The sequence below is a fragment of the Periplaneta americana genome, chromosome 8 (genome assembly GCF_040183065.1).
Source record: "Periplaneta americana isolate PAMFEO1 chromosome 8, P.americana_PAMFEO1_priV1, whole genome shotgun sequence".
NCBI lineage: Eukaryota > Metazoa > Arthropoda > Insecta > Blattodea > Blattidae > Periplaneta > Periplaneta americana.
In genome coordinates, this window is record NC_091124.1 from 17721937 (window position 1) to 17744885 (window position 22949).

The 22949-nt window shown below is 33.3% G+C and overlaps 1 protein-coding gene across 5 annotated transcripts in view; it reads right to left on the reverse strand.

The window, feature by feature from the left end:
- GluClalpha (glycine receptor alpha 1) overlaps positions 1-22949 on the reverse strand; it is a 475474-nt gene that overhangs the window by 64828 nt on the left and 387697 nt on the right. For 3 of the 5 annotated variants that reach the window (XM_069832489.1, XM_069832491.1, XM_069832493.1), the window contains 2 exons: positions 10904-10974; positions 1857-1926 (listed from right to left, as the gene is read on the reverse strand). In XM_069832489.1, the coding sequence (XP_069688590.1) occupies positions 1857-1926; positions 10904-10974 (141 nt within the window). The remainder of the gene's footprint in view (positions 1-1856; positions 1927-10903; positions 10975-22949) is intronic. The other 2 variants (XM_069832490.1, XM_069832492.1) reach the window with 1 other exon arrangement.

The window sequence follows — 22949 nt, forward strand, 5'->3', positions numbered from 1 at the left end:
TTGAGAGAATTTTAGTCTTGTCTTTTAAATGTGCAGAAATTTGATCCGAACAAATGTAACTTTCCGTTGTTCAAAAGAATTTTACAATATTACATATATTCGGATAAAATTTCTGCACATTTAAGGGGAGAGAGGATTGAAATTTTGTTTATTTTCAGTAAAAAATAGCATTTTAGTTTTCTTCTGAAAAATGAATCGTCAATCTCTTATTTACATGTTGAGCAAGTTTAGTGCTCTGCGGCGCTTGAAAGCATAAAAGTTAAAATGGCTGAACCCTTGAACTTTAATTTCATGCCAATTTTACAAGCTGTTTTCTCATACCTTTTTAAGCTCATTTCGTCAGGTTCTAAGTGTAAAGGCTCTTACACTTTTAATGCTAGGAACATGCAATTTTTACTGTATGTTCTATAGACCTTGATTAAGAAAACAAAATATCACTTTTTTATAAACTGAATACTTTCGAAATTAAAAATTAAAAAATTTATTTAGTGGAAACTGACAATTTAAATTTTGAATTTGCATTTTTTGTTAATTTTCTCTCCCCATCCTTAGATGTAACTTTAAAATTATGGATAGGTCTACATAAATATTTTATAATTACATCAGAGATGCTGCAAAAAAGAGTGATGCATGAAACTTAAATTTTGTAAGAGGAAATTTAGTAAATTTTTTAAATATACTAATTATTTTCCTTTAATTTGAATAACTCAAAAATAATTCATCTGATAATAGTGAAACTGATATATAGAAGAATACTTATAACAAGGGGATGAAGTGTACAAAATATGAAGTGGATGCGTGTTAAACATGGAGAAAACCAGAAAACCAAGCGTTCTAACCGAGGAAAAATTAGACGAGATAGGAGGGTTCTTAGAAAGAGGCTCGAGAAAATCGTTGCCTCGTCTAGCATTTTAGTGATTGTGATTTCAACAATTTCGGCAGCCGAAATTCGTCAAGTGTTTAATGACGTGTTCAAAATGTGTCAGGCTTCTCTAGCACAAGAAGGACGTCATTTTGAGCACCTTCTATAAATGAAGGTAAACTTAATCTAGTCACATTACTTCTTAGTTTACGCACAACACAGGGGAGACAAGCCGGGCAGTGACGCGGCAACTGTGCTGGGCGTATGCGGTAGACGTGCCGTGGGAGATGTGGGCAAGCGGTTGCGTCGTATGTGATAAACCCTGTAGGCCTACATAGCTATGCGAAAACATCTGAGCGTCGAGATAGGCATGGAAACGAGAAATTGTCTGCTATGCACCTGTCGACAGGTGATCACACCTACAGAAAATTCTACGTAAAGATTTGCAGCACAGTAAAGCTATGTAACTGCCAATTCTTTTTTCTCCCTTATATTCCATAGTTTTTCCGACAATATTTTTGTGTAGCCGAGAATCCACTAGGCAGAGAATTCAAGTGCATTTGGTAGAGAATTTAAGTGGCAGCACTGGCCGCTAAGCATATGATGGACTGGGGATGTGAGGTAGTCAAACCGGAATAAATGGGGGAGTGCCAGCTTTCTACAGGCTGTATTCTAGGGTTACTAGAACTCATAGAGCTGCGGAGGGACTTTTCGATCGCACTGTAAAATAAATATCCCATTATTAACTTGACGTACTGAACTTAAAATCTGAATTCATAATTTATTTTTGAATTATATAGGCCTACTTTTAATTAGTATTTCTCTACCTCTATTTTTGGCTCAATAGACCTCAATAGGCCTACCTGAAATGTTTTTGATAGTTTATTTATGTGATATTGTCTGATTAATTTCCATATTTTTACATCCCGATTTTCTCTTTTAGCAAGGTCATTATCAGTTGATGTAAAGTTGGGTTGTAATGCGATTTACTTACCTTGAAAATCGTTAAACTTGAGTCTTTCGTCCATCCACTGTTCTCTGAAGGTCAGCTGGACGCTGTATTCCTGCAATGAGACGAGAATTCTACATTTCGAGTTGTGGTTACACACAATGCAGATTTACAGATACAAGTAATCTAATTTTCCTCATTATGACTCTTTTTTGTACAAAAATATAATGTTAATGTGAATTATTTTCACATAAGTTACAAAATTAACCCAACCTCTAGCTTTGAAAAGTATTCACAAATTTTTCAACATTCTTCTTTATCTGCAGTTCAAAATCACCTTCCCAAATTTATCTATTATTGAAATAAGTTTGTGTCTTAGAACAGGCATTGTGCACATCATGATATAAAACTTGTCTATAGCATATTTCATACGTAATTATGGTTAAAATAAATGTAATTAAATATAACTGCACCTAAATGGATATTCGTAGACTCATATAAAGGGTGATTAATTACAACACGCGCTTTAGGAATCAGTTGTATAAGCCACTTTGAGCAGAAAATATTATATGAACATACGTCCAGTTGTCATTAGTTTCTGATTTACTTGTAAAAATCCGTACGTCGTACAGTATACCAGGTTCTTAACTTATTTGGGTCTTAATATAAACAGTGGAGCCTGCAATAAGGGGAGAGGGATTCCACTGTAACGTTAAGTGCTGGGAGAGGTGTAGGATAGATCAGATCTGGTGACAACAGCTGCCTAAGAGTAGGCCTAACATTAACATTTCGCAATCTTACATTGGAAGATATTGTGAACGTAGCAGCGCTCATTAGCGCTAGGAAATGCTACGCGCGCGATTCACATCCGTGCGACCAAGTGCATTGAAGTGGAAGAAAGAATACTTTAAAATCGGCTTTAAAACTCAGATATAGGCCTACTTATTTTCTGCTTAATAAGATATATATTAATAATGTTTCTTTTTATTTTTAATTGATACTCTAAATCTACTCACAACCGCTTCTACTTTCTTGGGAGTTTGAAGAGCTCTAATTCCATAAATATTTACCATCGGATCTATGTTCATTCTTTGCTCAAAACTGATTATTAAAGCTCAAAATATACGTCATTAATCATCCTGTATAGTGAACATTACCAAAAACATTAAATGTATAATCAACTCTTAATCAGAAGAAAATGTTACAATTCACAAAAAAGAATAATAAAATGTGCATTTATAGGAACTCTAATATCATATAGACCCACATGTAAAATGAAAAACTTTGTTCTATTACATTCATGATTCTATAATTGAGTAAAATGATGGGACGATGATTTTGAATAACAATAAATAGGCTTAACATGAAAATAGTGACTATTTTATAAAAAGAAAGTGACTGAACATCAAAACAAATTGGCGGCACTTAATTTTAAAAGTTGACATCGATTAGTCATGTCTTAGCATCGATTTTTTTCCCTTTAGGGCCGTCAAAACGTACTTACATTATAAACGGTCGACAATCTGTGAAGTCTGCATTGTGAAGAATACAAGATTAAAAGTAGTATCGTCTCAATTATGGCATATTTAAAATAAAGATCTACCAGAAACGTTACTTCAACTAAACTAGTTCTAACTATGAACTATGTAAAATACGTTTTCTAATCAATTTGTTATCGTTTATTCAAACTGACATGTATACACATCCACTTTGGCTGTCTTAGCGCCAGAAGCAGCAGAAAAACAAACAAAAGAGAGCGATCTGATATAGACATCACGCCATTTTAATAACCTCATACTAAAAAAAAAATGAAGGTAGTTATTAACATTAAATCTTGTTATACTTACCCAAAAATTAATATAAATAACGTTGTAGATTCTGTTATGTATAGAACTAGAAATATTAATTTCACAAAAATACCTCCTTCATAAAAAGTATGAAATTATCGTACCTCTTTACTTACATGTTAGCAATAAGAAATATAATATATTGTTATGAGAAAAATAACTCACTACAAGATCTACAATATCACTTATTTGTCTTGTACGTAGAAAGCCATAGCAAAGTTCATGTGTATACATAGAAGATCCAAGAAACACAGCAATTGGCATAGATGTAGGGAAGAGCTCAGCATATGCTCTTCGTCAACACATAAGCAAGCACGAAAACATTTCAGAAGAATATCTTGAACTAGGAATAGGTATTGTTTTGAAATTATTGTCTCCTAAAAGTAAATAATAATAATAATAATAATAATAATAATAATAATAATAATAATAATAATAATAATAATAATTAGTAATAGTAATAATAATAATAACAATAATAGTAATAATAATAATAATAATGATAATAATAATAATAATAATAATAATAGTAACAGATTAAGTGAAGGAAAGTTTTGACTATAAGTTGATACAAGAACATTAAATGTTGAACTGAAAATAAGATATAACAACTCCACATCCAAAAGATGTATTTGATTTCTCTAGTCCAAAACATATATAAAAAATAAGTTTAAATATATCTTAAAATCAAAATATAATGAAGTAAAAATTAATAAAACAAATTTATAGAAGAAATCTATTACATGTTTGTCTTAGAAGATGTATTGTACAATTATTAAGAGACTAGCAAAGCAGATCTTAGCATCTACTGTACTGTCGCTTCTTGGATATTGATACTAGATACGAAGTTGAAGGAAGGGCCTTGTCTCAAACTTTGATGAGGAGGATAATTTTATTCAGAGCAATTTATATCAATGAAAACTCTACATAATATAAACTAAATTATAATAATTTTATACAGAGCGTCTGAAACCCTTGGGTCAACATAATATAGGTGATAGAGAAGTCTAAACTGCGTAATTTTAGATAGAGAAGAAACTCATATTTCAGACATCACGAGATTTTGAACGAAAGATACGTTTGAGAGAAGTCTTTGTAAGCTACTTTAGTTTTCACATCGAACAACTGCCTACCCCATTGACGTTTGGTGGCGTCAGATCGCAAATTAATAAGTAGGCCCGTGACATCGGTATATTTGTATTAGTTTGAAGGTGAACATACGACGCCGGACAGAATGTAGTCGACGTGTTTCAAGTACAGGCAACGGAAGAGAATTTGACACACTCCTAAGCAAGCACGTTCCGTGTTTTGTATACGATTATTGCGCATTATAAAATCAAGACAATACAATCATTGTATATAAGGGTTAATATAGGAAAGATCTAAAATGTAGAGGTTGAGAATAATTGTTGGAAATCATACTTATATTGCCACAAATGTGGTAAAACGTAAGTCTGAAAAGAGGTTTTTTTTTTAATATTTAGAGTTTTGTATTACAGTTTTAGAATGCCGAAATAGTAATATGCGTTACAAGAGCGGAATGTTGAAGTTTTCATGTTCGAGGAAAAGTTTGAAAAAGCGAAACGTAGTTGAGCTTTTTTAATTTCCGAGAATTGAATGAAAACATACCGCTCGTGTATCGTACATTATTTTGTGCGAAGATCGTTTCTTACATACCTGAAAGAGGAATTTCTAATTAGTTTCAATGAAATCTCCATTTTGGTTTCTGTTCAATGACGGCAAATTTGCAAAACAAAAATATCTATCTTCAACATTGTTGCTTTAAAATGTTTTCTGTGTTTACTATATTCCAGCAGGCCGTGATATACGTCTGTCTTTCTCCCCCCCCCCAGTCTATAAATGCGAACTTAAAACAAACGGTAAGGTTATGTAATGATTTATTTTTCATTTTAATATTTTAACAATATTATTTATATAACATATTGCAGTAATAACATCGGCATCTGGAATCTTGTTGATTTTTTCACGGCTTCCTTAATGTTACTTGCATCACGAATGCAGTAACTTTAGTGGAGTTGTAGACTTTACTTAATTTTTGCAAATATTTAAAAACAATAATTAACAGTGCAATTTAAGTGAAATTGCAGTGGTAAGTTTCCAATTTATAATTATTACTATATTGAACGTCTCTAAAAATAATATGTTAAAAGCCTAAAGCAGTAAAGTCAATATGTCACTTAAGCGGTAAGAAGAGGGAAATTGTTATATGTGTTAGGTTGGGAATACTGAATGTGGAATTTTAGACTTTCCGCGTATTGGTTTTGTGTGGAAACCAAGCAAATACGCACGATCTCGCACAAATAAATTAATGTAATAGTTAAATATAGGGAAAGCAAAATTGTACGTCATATACGTTTTCGGCATTCTAAAACTGTAATGCAGAACTCTAAATATAAAAAAAAATCATCTTTTCAGACTTATGTTTTACTACATTTGTGACAATTTAAGTATGATTTCTCAAATTCAACATTTTAGACCTTTCTGATAATAACCCCAATTATTGTTTTGATTTTATAATACGCAATAATCGTATATAAAACACGGAAGGTGCTTGCTTAGGCGTGTGTCAAATTCGCTTCCGCTGCCTGTACTTGAAACGCCGACTACATTCTGTCCGGGACGTCGTATGTTCACCTCAAACTAATACAAATATACCGATGTCAGGGCTTAATAATAACACAATCGCCACAGGTAACGTGAACCATTCAAATGGGTCAACTTGCTTCGAGGGATACTATGTGGCGTGTACTCAGGGAGCAACAATTACACCCCTATCACTCGGGTGCAAGCAATGGGCCTAAATGATTTCGCACCCAGAGTTCAGTTCTGTCAATGGTTTATCCAGCGCTGTGCTACTGTACCTAACATCCTACAGTTTGTACTGTTCAGAGATGAACCCTGTTTCACTATCGATGCTGTTTTTGCAGCCTTAATTGCCATGTCAAGAGTGACGAAAATTCATTTAAAACCATTGTATCTGGTCACAAGCAACGTGATTTGGACCTCATCTCAAAAGTTTTATATTTGTTAAAGAAATTAACGACTTTCGTTTCTCAAAATTATTTAAGATGTGCCTACTTTTCTTTCTTTCAGTCAATAATCTGATATGCCCTAATTTTCTGGGGAAATGGAACCAAAATTGGAAGCGTCTTGATTTTACAAAAGAAAGCTATAAGAATTTTATGTAAATCAAACTATCTGGAACATTGTCGGCCACTTTTCAGAAAATCATGGATTTTAACAATCATAAATTTGTATATATATGATCTAGTACTTTACACTCGACAAAATATCGACAATTAATCATTAGTGGCCAATATACATGATCATGAAATTAGAAATAGTGAACAAATTAATATTCCATATTGTAGATTGAACAAGAGCAACACAAACTTTTTAGTTTTGGGGATGAAAATATATAATAAGCTCCCAAGTCAATATTATAAATTACTAATCAATAGCTTCAAAACTAGATTTTACAATTGGTTATTAAATAATCCTTTTTATTCTGTTGCTGAGTTTTTCAACATAAATTTATATGGAATTGTATTTTAATAAATAAGTTTAATTGCAATTTAGTTAGTTTTCTTTAATTTAAAAGTTTCAAATTATTTCATGTTTTCATTGTATTATTTAAATTTTACTGTTTCTTTTATTAGTGTTTTTTTTTAATTTATATGTTTTTCAATGTATTCTGACGAAGCCTAAAACTGTATGTCTAATGGCCAAATAAATTGAATTGAATCTCCTGACACCCTGTTTGAATGGTTCACGTTACCTGCGTCCATTGTGTTATTGTTCTGCAAGCTATCGCCATTAAAAGTAGACGCGGTAAGCAGTTGCTTCAGCTTACAAAAACGTTCTTCAAACGTATTTCTAGCTCAAGATCTCCTGGCACCTGAAATAGGCATTTCCGGCCAATTTTTTTTTCTGATTTGGAAATAGTTTGGACTCCTCTACCATCTGTATCATTTTGACAAAGAGATTTCTTGGTGGAAAAAATAAAAATGTATAACAATGAAAGATGACAAGAACTGTATTTGATGTTGTACAAACTGAGATTTCCGACGCTGATCAATTTTGCGGGGCACTTCCTTCAAATGCAGTCAAAATTACTTTACACTTCAAGCATTAAACAACTTACGCACACGCACACACTCAGACGCACACACACGAACACTATTCATATGTCAATACCATTTTTTTATTGTCTAACCACCAGAAACGCATAATATTATAAACACAAAAGCTCAACACTGAATGAAAAGTGTAGGAAAGTGAGAGTATCAATATACATTCATGCAAAAGCGCCAGGAGCAAACATAGTCCAATCAGGAGAAAAAGTATAAAAAAAGACAAAAGTGATGAGTCTACATGACAACTACTTGTACCTGAATCCCGCCTTCATTCGTCTGTGTCGTGGTCCTGCCTGCTGAGAAAGAGCTCGACCCCGTCCATCGGGGGTTGCGTGGAACCGAGGGGACACAGACTGCGTGCAAATGGATCGAGGAAGGGACATGCTAATAGGGCAGAGGATACAGGGCACGCCAACAGAATAACTCCCTCTGCTTCTATGCTGGCCACAGAGAGACACGAACCAAAGACAGATCATTCGGCGTTCAAATGACCTGACCTTGCCAAGGTTGATACTATGAGGATTCTTCAAATGAAACAGGCCGAGTGGATAAGAAGGACCGAAATGACGTAACATCCCTTTCCATTTTATGTCTTGAGGGAGCGAACTGAACGACTGTGTCAAAAATTTTATTTTCACCACCACATTACTCGAAGCTATTTTGTTTCTTACTTTTCCTAAGCACAAGCAAAAATATTACAAATAAAATATAGAATATTTTCTTAAAAAAAATCAGACATGCTTGTCCCGATTGCGCGTTGAATCAGTAGGTATTGCAAGAATAAGATGAATTTGAGTTATGCGCTTAGGTGCTCCTGTTTGCGCATAATAGCGGCCGTGTGTAACATTTTTGCTGTACGTTTCTGCGCATATTAGCGTACCTGAGTAAAAATGTAGCTGTACATAAATGTAACACGACGACGGTGTATAAAAATATGTAATTATTAAAGATTGCTGTAGCGACAGAAGAGACAGCTTTACCTATTACATTATATTAAAAATTTATATAATTTAAACGACCTACATTTCCTTATATTTGAATATATATCCTACTACGTTTTAATGCTCATGTACACTAAAAAAAATCTGAAAAAATGAGGAGCAAATGACAATTTATGAGCATATCAGCAATAGAACGATAAATTGTGGAGTAAGTGGCAACAGTTTAATGTTTTCGAACTAAAGAAAATGTTACCACCTTTTGAAAGTGTTTCATTCGGACATTACTTTTGTTCCTTTTAATACATGAACAAACCACGAGTATTGTTTTATAGTCATTTAATAATAAATTTTATATGTTAACGATTAACAAAGAAACAGACAATATTTTAGCAAACTATTCGTGGAATTTGAAATGTTTAGGTTTTTTTTTTACTTTGGTGCTGGAAGTAAATTAACAAGTTATTACATATCTGAATATGAATTATATATTTTAAAAAGTTAATGTATGTTTATTCTTAAAGAATATTTTAAAACGTAGAAAATATTTTCATAAAAGTGATGTATTTTCGATTTATTCTTACGATTACAAGATTATTTCAATTTTCGTAAATATATCTCAGAATTTAATGAAGCATTAATTCGTACACAGAAGCCACAAATTAATTTCGCGAAATTACGTTCAAAGCTAACATAATTCCCCATCAGCTCAGATGAACAGAATCACTATACAAAAGGATATAAATGTGTCTGTAGGTGCTATATGAGTGGCAAAGAGTAGATAGTTGGTGTAGGTACTAAAGCTATACTTAGAGTATGAAATAATTACAGCGCGTGTTTATATGTACCAAACTTGTAGTAGAGGAACATGAGCTACGTATTATAGGGGCTTATAGAGGCATGCAGACATAGATCTTGGAAAGGGGGGAGGGCCACACCAGTAATATCTTTCTAGGTAACAAAGTTCTCTTCCTTTAACTTACTTATGAAGAGGCTCCTGTAAAGGTTGAACTGCAATAGAGCCTGAATTTTCACTTTAATTTGATAGGACTATGAACTGAATTTATACACTTAAATTTGTACACAAAATTAAAAAAAGTTAGGAAACACAAATAGGAGGGCCACTCCACAAAAAAAAAAAAAGAGAGAAAGGAATTTCGCGATAATTAGATAAAATGAAAGTAAAGTGATTAATATTATTAGTTATTTGTGACATGGGGATTGAATATTTCGGTCTTTAAACGTTGGAAAGGGTTGTCCAAATAGATTTTTTTTGGAAGATATAGAAGGGATTTTTTAGGGTGGGGTGTTGTAAAAACTGTGAGTTTTAATGGCGGTGTACAGTTGCGCATCAGAAGCTACACTGAGGACCAACAACACAAAACAGTCAGACAGACAGACAAGAAACAACATACAACATGGACTGCACTACGACCAGCTCCAGTATGTTAATCCAGTCTGACATTCAAATAGTGAGACAGGTGACAGTCAAGAGTGAGCACGGTATGGGGCCAGCAGGCAGAAAGGAAATAACATCAACGAGCAAGGCATGGGGGCTCATTCACACACAGATAATTCTGCGGCGCACAACCAAATTGCCAAGTACTTTGTGGAAATTTCTGTCGTGAACTTTTACCGCGCGCCTGTGGCCTCGAACCGACTATACTCTCCCGAGGAACATTCGCGTGATAGAGACAAGCTGCTTGACATGGTTCCAATGTTCGTACTCCTTTGAGGCACATCTTCAGAGATCTCAAAAATCGATAAAGGGAAGAAGAAGAAGAATAATGTAACACTCGACTGGAGAAACATTCCACGAGAGGATCTCTGAATTCGTTCGTGTTTGGGGAGCTGTCTTGATCTGCCTTCGGCATACGAACCTCAGACCCACTGCAATCAAGACATCTCTATAGATCGATTCGACTCGACTCGATCCGTGGTCGATACATCGCACCGAATCCCTATCGGACCACAGAAGGAGTGGAGCTCTTCGAAACCCGACTTAGAGAACCAACATTGGAAGGCAAGATAAAGTCCACAAAACACAGACACGGAATGATGGCAAAACGTTAATATATACAATAACACATAGGTCCGATCAGAATGGCTGGTTAGTTTGTTAACGAAACCGATGACGTCACCAGACTCACCATTTTATAATCGTCTATTTTGCTGATTGAGCGAAGAAAGATGTTGACAGAGACTATAGTTGGTGCGTCCGCTGATGATGATGGAAAACAAACAAACAATTAGAAAATTAATTTTAATTCATTAGTGAATTGTGTCAAGGAAACATGTTAGAAACAACGAAACTGTAGTATAAATTGTTTTGTTTCGCCAGGAACAGCGTCAATCAGCAACACCGCGCATGCGCGCGGCAGCATCCACTCTAATTCTACAGTAAGAAAATTTGAGGAGCTACCTCGGGTCTGAGACGACGTGACGTGGCGGGAGTCCACTCGCCGGCGTCCTCTTGGAGCGGGCAGGACTTCACTACATACCGTGAAATTAGACTGAAAATGGCGCCGCACGGATACTCCACAAACTCGTCCAACATCAAACAACGAAAGGGGAAAGACCCGGATTGGCACGTTCTGATCGTACCCACAAGAAAGTAATTTAATATTCCACTGAACCTTAAAATTTGTTAACAATGTTCATCAACTTCTTACTATTAGCTTTCAGCCTACATCAAACTTGCGTTAGAAAACTTCATAACGTGGATGTAAAAGAACAAAATATCAAGCCCTAAATGTACATTGGTGAGTCAGTAAGTTACAAATCAAAGTAGCGATGTACAATGTTGAATGAGATGCCTGAGGCTAATACCGCTAGATGGCAGTATATCCACAACAGAAACAAACAAGCAGCAGTTGCAAGATGGCGGCAACTCTAGAAGAGAGTACCATTGTCGAGTAGCGCTCCGTTGTGCGATTATTCTGGGAAAGAAGTCTTGCAGGAAAGATATTCATGAAGAACTAGTGCCCGTGTATGTTGAGCATTGTCTGTCACGTCAAGCTGTCTACAATTGGGTGCAAAAGTTCTCGAACACCGAGTCATTTGGATATTGGAGATTGTCACAGAGACAAATGTGCAATAGGATGGCTGTTTGATCGAAGCAGGTAAAATGAAGGGGACGATATGCTAACCCAGGTCAGTCAGGATAATCAGTTACCATCCGGAGGCAAATCGTGCATTGATGCTCGCATATTACTTCGTCAATTGTACAATGTGCAGAGGTGTCTCCATCTTGCAACTGTTACTTCTTTGTTTCGTTTGTGCGTACATCGATAATACCGTCATCTAGCGGTGATAGCATCAGGCGCCTAATTAAAGCTGTAGGTCGCTACTTCAATATTATAACTAAGGCTACTTATTGAAGCTTGTAGAAAAAATGTTTAAAGATGAAAATGTTTTACGTGCAATGAGTCACCCTAAAATTTTGGAAAGTTTTTGAACACAGAGTTACTAGTTAATAATTAATCTGATTTTGTAATTGCTTTACTAATTATTTCTTCTACAAGTATGAAAAGTCTACAGTTAGCTAATTTTTTGCCCACTGGAGAGGTTTGCCTAATTAAAGCTGTAGGTCGCTACTTCAATATTATAACTAAGGTTACTTATTGAAGCTTGTAGAAAAAATGTTTAAAGATGAAAATGTTTTACGTGCAATGAGCCACCCTAAAATTTGGGAAAGTTTTTGAACACAGAGTTACTAGTTAATAATTAATCAGATTTTGTAATTGCTTTACTAATTATTTCTTCTACAAGTATGCAAAGTCTACAGTTAGCTAAATTTTTGCCCACTGGAGAGGTTTGCATTCCGGATATATGCTCATAGAAACAGGAATCACTTGCCGAAGTTTGTCTCCATAATTTAGAAACACTCTGTATATCATGTGTATCATTCCCGGATGAATTTAGTCATAGATACTGAATATAAATTTGATCTATGAAGTTCACAATAAATCGATGCACACAGCTAAAACATGTGCAAGGCCACACTTTCTCTGAGATGACGAATGAAAATGTAGTATTTTTTCATGAAAATTCTGAAATCGAGTTTTTCTTGTAGAACCACAATATTTTTCTTTATACTTCATATTATGATAAAGTAATGTAGATACAAAATATCGTAAGGCAATGTTACTTGGATTCTGACCTGCTGTAAGTTTGAGATAAAGAAATATACTTCTATGATATGCAGTCTTAGAAAAAAAAGTTTTGTCGCAAAGATACTTAATAAGTCCCAGAAAGGAAGCAGTGTGCATGATCAGAAGACGAGCGACCTGGTTTACAAGAGAACGACTAATGAAATTAGTTTTGTTTCGTTGTATGTCTGATCATGCGCACTGCCTCTTTTCTGGGACTTATAAAGTGTCTGTGCGACAAAACTCTTTTCTAAGACTGTACTTTAGTCGAATTTCGAAACAAACAATCTAAAATAATTTGCAGCAAGTAATTTTTGGTTCAGTCTCATTAAAATTATTAAACATATATTACAGGTGTTTTGAGTATTTTATTGCCGAAAGTGTGAGGTTTAATCCAATGAGAAGTTTCATTCACAAACTCAACTAGAGTTTGTGTATAAACAAGAAAATGAAAGTACATGCACGTAAATGAGTTTTTTAACAAAGTTAATAAACATACATCGTTAACGACAAATTTCCGGTGAGGATACACCTTTCGGTTTATTTGGACGAGTTTGTGGTTTTATTCTTGCTGTGTTTTCTTCATTCTGGTGGATTCTTGCGGAACAAACAAGCAGTAAATGGGCTATCCAGGGCAAAAAAAAAAGTACACCCCGAAGAAAAGATATTATTTAAAGGGAGCCATTTCAAAAATGCAAAAAAATAAATAAATAAATAAAGTTGTCCACCAATAAATTAACTGCAGAACTATAACTATAACTATAATAAAGTGAAAACTAGTAAGAAAAGCAGCGGGCTGGTCTATTGTGTCGTGACAACTCAAAGGCACGCTGTGGAGCACCCACACACACAGGGGACCTCTAACATCGGCAGCACAAGGTTGAAGGCAAGGTGCTTTCACACACTTCGTTCATTACGTCCACATCTCTAATCCCTAAACCTATTTATTAACAAACAAAAATTCATACAATTCAAAGTGTTAAAAAAATCAATTTACTTTCAGACGAACGGAGACGTGTATTGTCTCGGGAGCAGTAACTGGGCCGGCACATAACTCTTGTGTTACGCATTTTCTATTTGAAACGACAGTTGACAATAAATTATTGAATTCCTCTTTTATTAAGGGAACTGGGTAGTGATACTGTGCGATTAAAAAATTTCAATACAAAAGTTTAGTTGAATATTTCTAGGCTTCTAGTGCTCAGAATGGAATAAAGATTTCCAGGCTTATACAATCAATCATTCTGAATTCAGTGGTATAAAAGACAACTAATTTGTTTCGTATCCAAGTGCAAAAGAAAGGCCCTAACTGATGACCTGTTTTGCCACTTTGCTAAGTGTACGTCATTCTTCAGGTTCACATTACTTGCTACAATCTTCACTCATATATTTTGTATTTTTTTAAAGTTATCTATTAATGTGTATTGTAAATTCCAAAGCAATGTTTAGTTAAATATTTCATCCCTCGTGAAACAGAAAAAAATATTGAACTTTGTTTAAATTTTTTTTACAATTTTTTCAATGAATATATTTTTTTCCTCGTGTTATGTGTGTGATATTCTTAAACCCGTAGGTCTGCTATGTAGAACACAGGCTGCAGAAAAGGTTATAAAAATTTCATGTAAATTGATTGAGTAATTTCAGAGAAAAATGCACTGAAGTTTAAAAAATGTAACTTATGAAAAACTGTATTTAAATAAAAAAAGAAGAATGTATGAATTACATGCACCAAATTTAAAGAGGTCATTTAAAAGGCATATCTGCAGAAATACCCCCAACAATATTCATATTGTTTTAAAGAGCAGTTTTGTACTTTATTTTAAAACACAAAATAAAAAAATCGGATTTTTGACCCCTAATCACTACCTGGTTCCCTTAAGAAAAGTTTAGGTTGTAACACGCAGGTCTACTGAATTACAAATTTATGTTTCCCTATATAACTGTATTTTAAACGTAATTTCAACGATAAAAACGTACTAAATTAATAGATTATACTTCCCTCCGTTCCAAAATATGGTATAGTAACAAACAAAACAAGTTTGATTATTGCGCATGCGCGCACGAAATGTTTCGCGGTGTGGTATTCTGTTCAGTAGTGAAGGGACTATCAGACAGTGCAGTTGTGAATGTTTGTAATCTTCTGTAGTGCATCAAACTATAATATCTAAATAGTTCATTATGGACAGAACTCAAATGGGTACCTGCTGTGTTGTTCCTGTTGCAGAAAACGTAGGCTAACACCAACCCAGTGAATTTTGAATAGAACATCTAAGGCACAACAGTAGTACAAAAACGGGTTGTAATTTATTGCAGTTTTTATATTAATTTTCCTCTCACAAAGCAATGTTTGTTTTTTATTTTATTGATTTGACATCACACAGAATGAAATGTACCTTATTTATTACTTTTTCTTATGTTAATTTATCAAATAAATAAATATCTAGAAGATGTATTAAAGTTACATTATATTACTGAGAACTTCAACAAATGTATACCATATTTTGGACTAGAACTAATTACATCTTTCTATACCATATTTTGGAACAGAGGGAGTAAAATTATATCTAAAATAATTAAACCTAACAAAGAATAAATTAAGGGGAAAGGATGGTAAAATTTGAATTTTTTCCCCCAATTCATGCACTATTTTCATTTTTTTTTGTATGTTTAGAAATATCATGCTGCAACAATTTAAATTCGGGTATTTTTTTTAGGTTAGGTTAGGTAACGATGGCTAGGGGCGGGTTAGGGACAACCCTTTGTACCACACTAAGGACTATTGTGCACCCCGAATTTATGGGATGAATGAGGATGAGGTGTACCAGCCCACCGGCCGCATGTGGCCCCTCGCCCGTTCACCCAAGTGCCCCCCCCTACCTCACCGCCAAGTTGACCAAGCAGCACAAGATCCATTCCAACAGCCCTTCCAAGGTGTCGAATCCTGGAAGAGATATTTTGAAAGGCTGGGAACTCAGGATCGATTGCGGAGATGACCCTACCCCGTAATGGGAATAAGACACGCGTCTTGACCTGAATATGTCTATGGAATGAGATGAAGGTGAATGATATGAAATCTAAATTCTTTTTCTACACGGGAGGAGAAGGGAAAATGGACCGTAGAAATGAAAATTCCAACCCGGCATTTGTCTAAGTAACTGTGGAAAACGACAGAAAAACCACATTCAGGTTGGTCGGCCCGGGAATCGAACCACAAACCTCCCGAATGCGAGTCCCATACGGAACACATGATCTACCTCGCTCGGTTGAATTTTTTTTAATGGAACACAAATTAAAAAAAAATACAATACAGTAATTCACTAAAATGGATATATCTCAAATATTTTTAAAGATAAATTCAGAATTTCCATGGCATCTTACTTCTAAAAGCACGGTCTTTAAAATATCTGGACCCAATTTTACAATTTTTATACTGGCTTACAAAATTTTAAGATAAGAAATTACATTTTAAAAATAAATTTCAGAAGCACTTTTATAAATAGAAATATGAAGACATATTTTTCAAATCCAAGATTCTAAATAGCCTATAGAATATGTGTACCAAATATCATAGCTGTAGCATTAATATTTCCGAACATATATAACTTTTTGTATGGAATGAAGCAAAAAATTGAAGTTACGGGAAACTGCAATCAAAGTTTAGTTTAATTTTTAACACCCTGTGCACCAGAGCTTCAAAAATGGCGTCAAATGCGCTTTAAGTTTTATCTAATGTATTTTTCACATATGAAAATAGTATTGCAAGGGGAAAAAATTGAAAATTTACTTATTTTTCGTCACATTTAACCATCCTCACCATTTAAGTGATTATAGTTTTCAACTTGCATTAAAGTAATGTCATAGCAGGATGTATAATGGTTTTAAATCTCCCTCAAAAATTTGCATTTAGTGATAAATGGAAGATATCGAAAACAGCCTAATTCAGAAAGCAATATTGTTCTAAATTCCTTGTATTTAATTCTCATGGTCAGTAGTATATAATGATTACTGTAACTTTTCTAACATATTTAGAATTAATATGCAGACAAAATTCACGCAAAAGCTTTTCGTAGTGTAATTCCATGTCAAATAGCGGGTAGAAATTGTTGTGCAACTACGAATCTGCGACGTTCAGTTTTATAGATACGTTGTCAAATTTGGGTGCCTGTAAGATTCCAGCAGCACAAAAATACACGATACTCTATCCAGGTCGATGTTATTTAGACCAGTGGTGCAATAACATACACGCAGATTCAAGTGAAAGGCCTATATACGAAGGTGGATTGGACGTGAAAGATCATTGCACGAAGGTGGATTGGATGTGAAAGACCAATGTACGAAGGTGGATTGGATGTGAAAGGTCAATCACATGGCCTTTCGGTATATAATATAATTTAAATTTATTTATTCCTATGAGAATGCATGAAAGAGCAAGTGACTATCGAATATCGGGTGGCATAGTTCGATTCAGCACTGACATCTGACAATCTCTACACATTTAGACGTTATGGTTACTTTTAGTTCAAAAATTAAATCTCATTCAATATAAGTTGTTAAAAATTTATACATATTCTTCACTTCTTTCTCTATAAAAGCGTGGACAACTTACTACTGAAGTACTTAGGTAGAAAAGTGCATAGATGATTATAATACAGATGTGGACAAATTATTAGCAAAATTGAAGATTTTTATTATATAGCCTATTTTTACAAAATATGACTCTTCAATTCAGAATACAGTTGACATTTTTGCGTATTTACACATTACAAATCTTCATTTTTTTATTGTATATTTTCAAAATTTGACTCTTTAATTTGGACTACAGTTGATATTTCGGATATTTCCAAATTATTAACGAAACTGAAGATTTTTATAATATATTTTTACTAAATTTGACTCTTCAATTTAGACTGCACTGACATTTTTGTATATTTGCAAGTTATTAGCAAAACTGAAGATTTTTATTATATATTTTTACAAAATTTCATTCTTCAATTTAGACATTTTTGCACATTTACAAATTATTAGCAACATTGAATATTTTCATTATATATTTTTTCAAAATTTGACTCTTCAATTTAGAATACAGTAGACATTTTTGCATAGGCCTATTTCAATCTACTGTATGATAGAAATATGCAAAATTGTCAACTGTAGTCTAAATTGAAAAGACAAATTTTGTAAACATAATTATCATAAAAATCGTAAATTTTGTTAATAATTTGTCCACGTCTGTAGATTATATATCAACCTAGAAAACAACAATGAAATAATCACTTTTAGAAGAACTTGTGCGTGAATTTATGACAATCTTATGAATTGAATCCTTACAAATGGATAACTTAATTCATTCTTTAAGTTTTGGATGGAAAATTTCTCGCTCACGATTCTTTGTAAAGATAACAGAGATTTAATTATATTGCATTTAGATTGTCTGTCCTATCTAATTCATAATTAGGCCTCATTCATAATTCAAAGTTTACGTAAATATAACGATGCTAACTATACACCATTACACATTGACCATTCCATCGTGTAGACGAAGTTAAAAACAATAATTCAGCCAACCATAAAACAGGGGTGACATGATAACAGAAGAACGATAATAGTATATAAATACATGATAAACCGAAATATTTTCGAATTTTTGGGTGTAGTTTAGTCTTTACAATACCTGTAAAGAACCGAGCAACACTGCAAAATCTGCTTGCAATAGCAGAAATTGTATAAAACTTCCATGGAAAAGAATGTAAATGAAACTTACTGCCTCGGCCACAATGCATACATAAATTACTTCTCTACACAATCGATTACGTCATTAAGTATTATTACACAAACATTAAACTTGGCAATCTATCATGACGAATGCCCAAATTTTCTTTTTTTCATTCCTGCTTACATGATCGTATTATGTTTACGTTTCAGTTTGAATTATGAACATTGCATTCTGTGTAAGTTCATAAATTTGAATAATTTGTACATTGCTTTAAGCTTTTATATTAAATTTCTGCACAAATTTAATTGCATTATCACATTAAGAAACATTTATATGTTTATGAAAATATGAAAATACTAGAACAAATCTTTGAATACGAAATCATCACACATGCATGTTTTACACATTTTTGTAAGAATTTTGTAACATTTGAATTTCTTACATTCTCAAAGTTTAATCATCTATAAGAGCTCAGTAATATTTCCAGTTAGTTTCTACACTGTTCACCAGAGGGTGTCTCTGGAATATTGTTCCGTGTTATGTGTATTATCAAACTTGAGTGATATTTCACAACTCCCCACGATCTCTGACGTCACTCGACACGGGAGGGGTTAGGGGCGTAACCGCAGATAAATCTTCTCCATACGAGATACGTGTCCAATGCAGAAGATGGACCATTTCAGTACGAAACTTTAGGACAAAATTCTTGGTTATACTATGATTATTTATACATGATTTCAATGGGTACAATATGGGATGAATTTAACTTTGTCTGCACACAATATGGATATCGGTACATGTAACGAACTGTGATGTTATACTAGGCTTATTAAAAGTTGTACATAATAAGCTAAGCAATAGGCATATACGATTGTAGTCCAAATTATGTTGTTTTTCTTTTAAATAATGCATTATATCCAAACACTTCTATTCTTGGTATATTACTAGTCACATATTGCACTATAATATAGACACCTCCTGAAAATTTTAACAACAAATTATTTTATAACTGTCTTGTTGAGATCACGAAAAAATGTTTTCTTAAAAATTGTGTACAAAAAACTAAAATTCTTTTACTTTTCAAAAGGAACGCAACATGTTAACAAACACCGCGTTTTAAAAAGAAAAATATTCAAATTGCACCTCAAGATAAACGAAAAAGCTCTATTTTAATTTGTTTTGGCTGCTATTGTTACCAATTAATATTTTGCAGACATTTATAACAATTTTTAGAATAAAGGAGAATAACAATAGTACAAGTAGTTACAATTTTAAACAAATCGAAAATTTAATCTCTTTTATATATTATAAAATTAATTAAAATTGATTAACTTTGATATGCAATCATTTCATTAATTTCCTAATGCATATATTTTATAATAACATTCCAATATGTAGAGTGTTAAAAAGGATGGAATATTACTGATAACTTCTTAAATTTTAATTTCACAAAAAACAAGCTTTCTACAAAAGCTGTTGGAGATAAACCATAAAATATAAAATCAGGCTCGAAAAAAGTTATACAGGATGTGACAGTAAACTTTATTTTTTTAAATGGCACACTATATTAAAATTTACATACTCCGAATATCCGTCAAATTTTACGTTTAAATGCCTAGAAATTTTACTCATTCACCCGTTTCATATCTTTTAACTATTTGTTAAACTTATTTCATGAACTTCATACTTAAGACAAATAAGTACCAGTAGAGTATGTAAAATCATGTTGAGCAGGCCATAAAACTAATGGGAACTGTTCATTGTTGATTAATGTTAGTGTATTGTTTAATTTCATTGCCTATTTTACATACTTATTTGTCTCAAGTTTTAAGTCCATGAAACAAGTGTAATAAATAGTTAAAAGACATGAAAAGGGTTAATGGGTAAAATTTCTACACATTCATGCGTAAAATTCAATGAAGATTCGGAATATGTAAATTTTAACACAGGGTGTCATTTAAAAGAATAAAGTCCACTGTCACACCCTGTACGTCTGAACACTAATATCTTATTCTATGGTTTATCTCAACAGATTTTGTTCAAAGCTTTCTGTTGTTGTAAAATTAAAATTTAAGGAGTTATGAACTATATTCCATACATTTTGAGCACTATGTATAAAGCCTACATTGACGATTATGAAATTGACTGCTGCATCACACAGAGCAACTTATCTTTATTTCTCTTTGTCTTGCATATATTTTATAATTGAGACGCTGGGTGCAATAACGGCTTAAGTTGAAAACCTATGTTTTGAGAAAACAATATCAATGTTTTAGAACAATGTACATACTTCATTAGTATATGTAATCGTATTTGTTTTGTATAATATTTTAGACTGTATAAATTATTAAAATCCAATATCAGTTATAATTTAAACACAAGCCATTTTTAAATAAATATTTTGTAAATAAAGTACGGAAAATAAGTCGTTATTGCATAGAAAATCTGAGAATTCTTAAATTAGAGTACCTAGGCATTAAAACCAGTAGAAAAGTGTTAGGTATTTCATTAACATAACCTACATGAACTTTATTGAATTAAGAAAATCAACTCTAAAAGTATTCTACAGATGAAAACTTCTCTACTATAGTGCCAAATAGTCTTATTCATGATCAATGATTTCACTTTCAGGATGATTTTCATCCAGCACTTGTTAAGAATCCAAAATATCTTGAAAAGAACATGCATTTTCTGGTTTCAAGAATATCATCATTTTTTTCTTTGATAATTTTATCTAGGATCAGGATAATTTTTTAGATTAAGCTCCTCCTTTGTTGGTATATTATGTCCTGAAAAACTTTATGGCTGGAAATATGTTTTGTAATTACATGACGCTGCCGAAGATCCTGATGTATAACACATGAGTGTAAGATGTGTTTATATGCGAATTTTGAACCTCTCGACTTAGCACGGCACTTCACATAATGAACTCTCCTGCAATTTGGGCTCAACGAAATGGAATACAACTTCTACAGTCGATAGAGAAGACATGGAAGATTATTAAAATCCCATCACCGGAATAATGACTTAAGTAGGTAAGCTGCTATTGCACCCACCGTCTCAATCTATTGACAAAATTGTATACTTGTAAATGTAAAACTATGATAATATTATTACTAGAATATACAACAAATATATCGTAAAATATTAATGTATGATTATTAATTGAAAATAAGTATTTGGGCTTAATATAATTAGAATTAAATTAATTTAAGGTTAAAGATATAAAGAAAATCACTAATTCATGTACTTATACAGGGTGTTAGAATATCCAATATTTTAGGAGATGATAGTATGCATAAAAACAAGAAAATAATGTCTAATAAACATGGGTCCTACAACACATACTTTCTGAGATCTGAACACTTGTTCATAGGAGGTGCTCAATGTGACGTTCGTTTATGGCAATGAATTTCTCTGCACTACAATACAGCAGACTACCAGATAATTATACCGTAGCTGACACCCCTGGTATTGAATAATGATACGCAGCAAAGAATACTGAAAACAAAAGTCTAGTTGTGGATATGAGCGGGGTTCAGCAGAGATGGTATTCAGCATGTGTGGAATGATGAAAATCCCCATGCAGTTGAAGAAACAAGGCATCAGCACTGATTCTCAATCAACTTATGGGCAGGCGTTCTTGGCGATAGATTAATAGGGCCATACTTGCTACCACAGAGATTAACTGGGGATCGTTATCAGGACTTTCTTATTAACGTATTAAAACAAATTTAAAATTCCTTACGCCGAAGGAGAGAGGAATGCTTTGCCATGAATGGACGTCACATTGAGCACCTTCTGTGAACATTGTGTTAAGATCTCAGAAATTATTTGTAGGACACATGTTTATTAGACATTATTTTCTTGTTTTGATGCATACTAGGTCCTCCTAAAATATTTAATACTTTTTAACACTCTGTATAAGCTGTTTGACAAACAAAATAACCTTTATTCCTTCTTCGCAAATACACATTAGTTACTTCTTTATGAAGTGAGGTAGATTATCACTTAGCTTAGGCAATTTGTTGTGTGTAGTTTCAGGTTATAAACTGATGTTTACATTATGAGTCTGGCGAGTACATCTAAAATTTCCAGGAGAACAATGAGCCAAAAGAGGACATGATAGTGACATTTTAGAGTGTAAATCTGCCTGCAACATAAGGATATGTGTACGAAAAGGGAAAGAGCAAGTGACACACCTACAAACGGTAGGTAAATAAGGGGTGGCTTAAAATGTAATTAGCACCTACCTTCAATATGCAGTGTCCTCTTTCCTTCTCCTGCACATATAGGCTACACATCCTGATGATGACGTGGAGACAGCTTCTC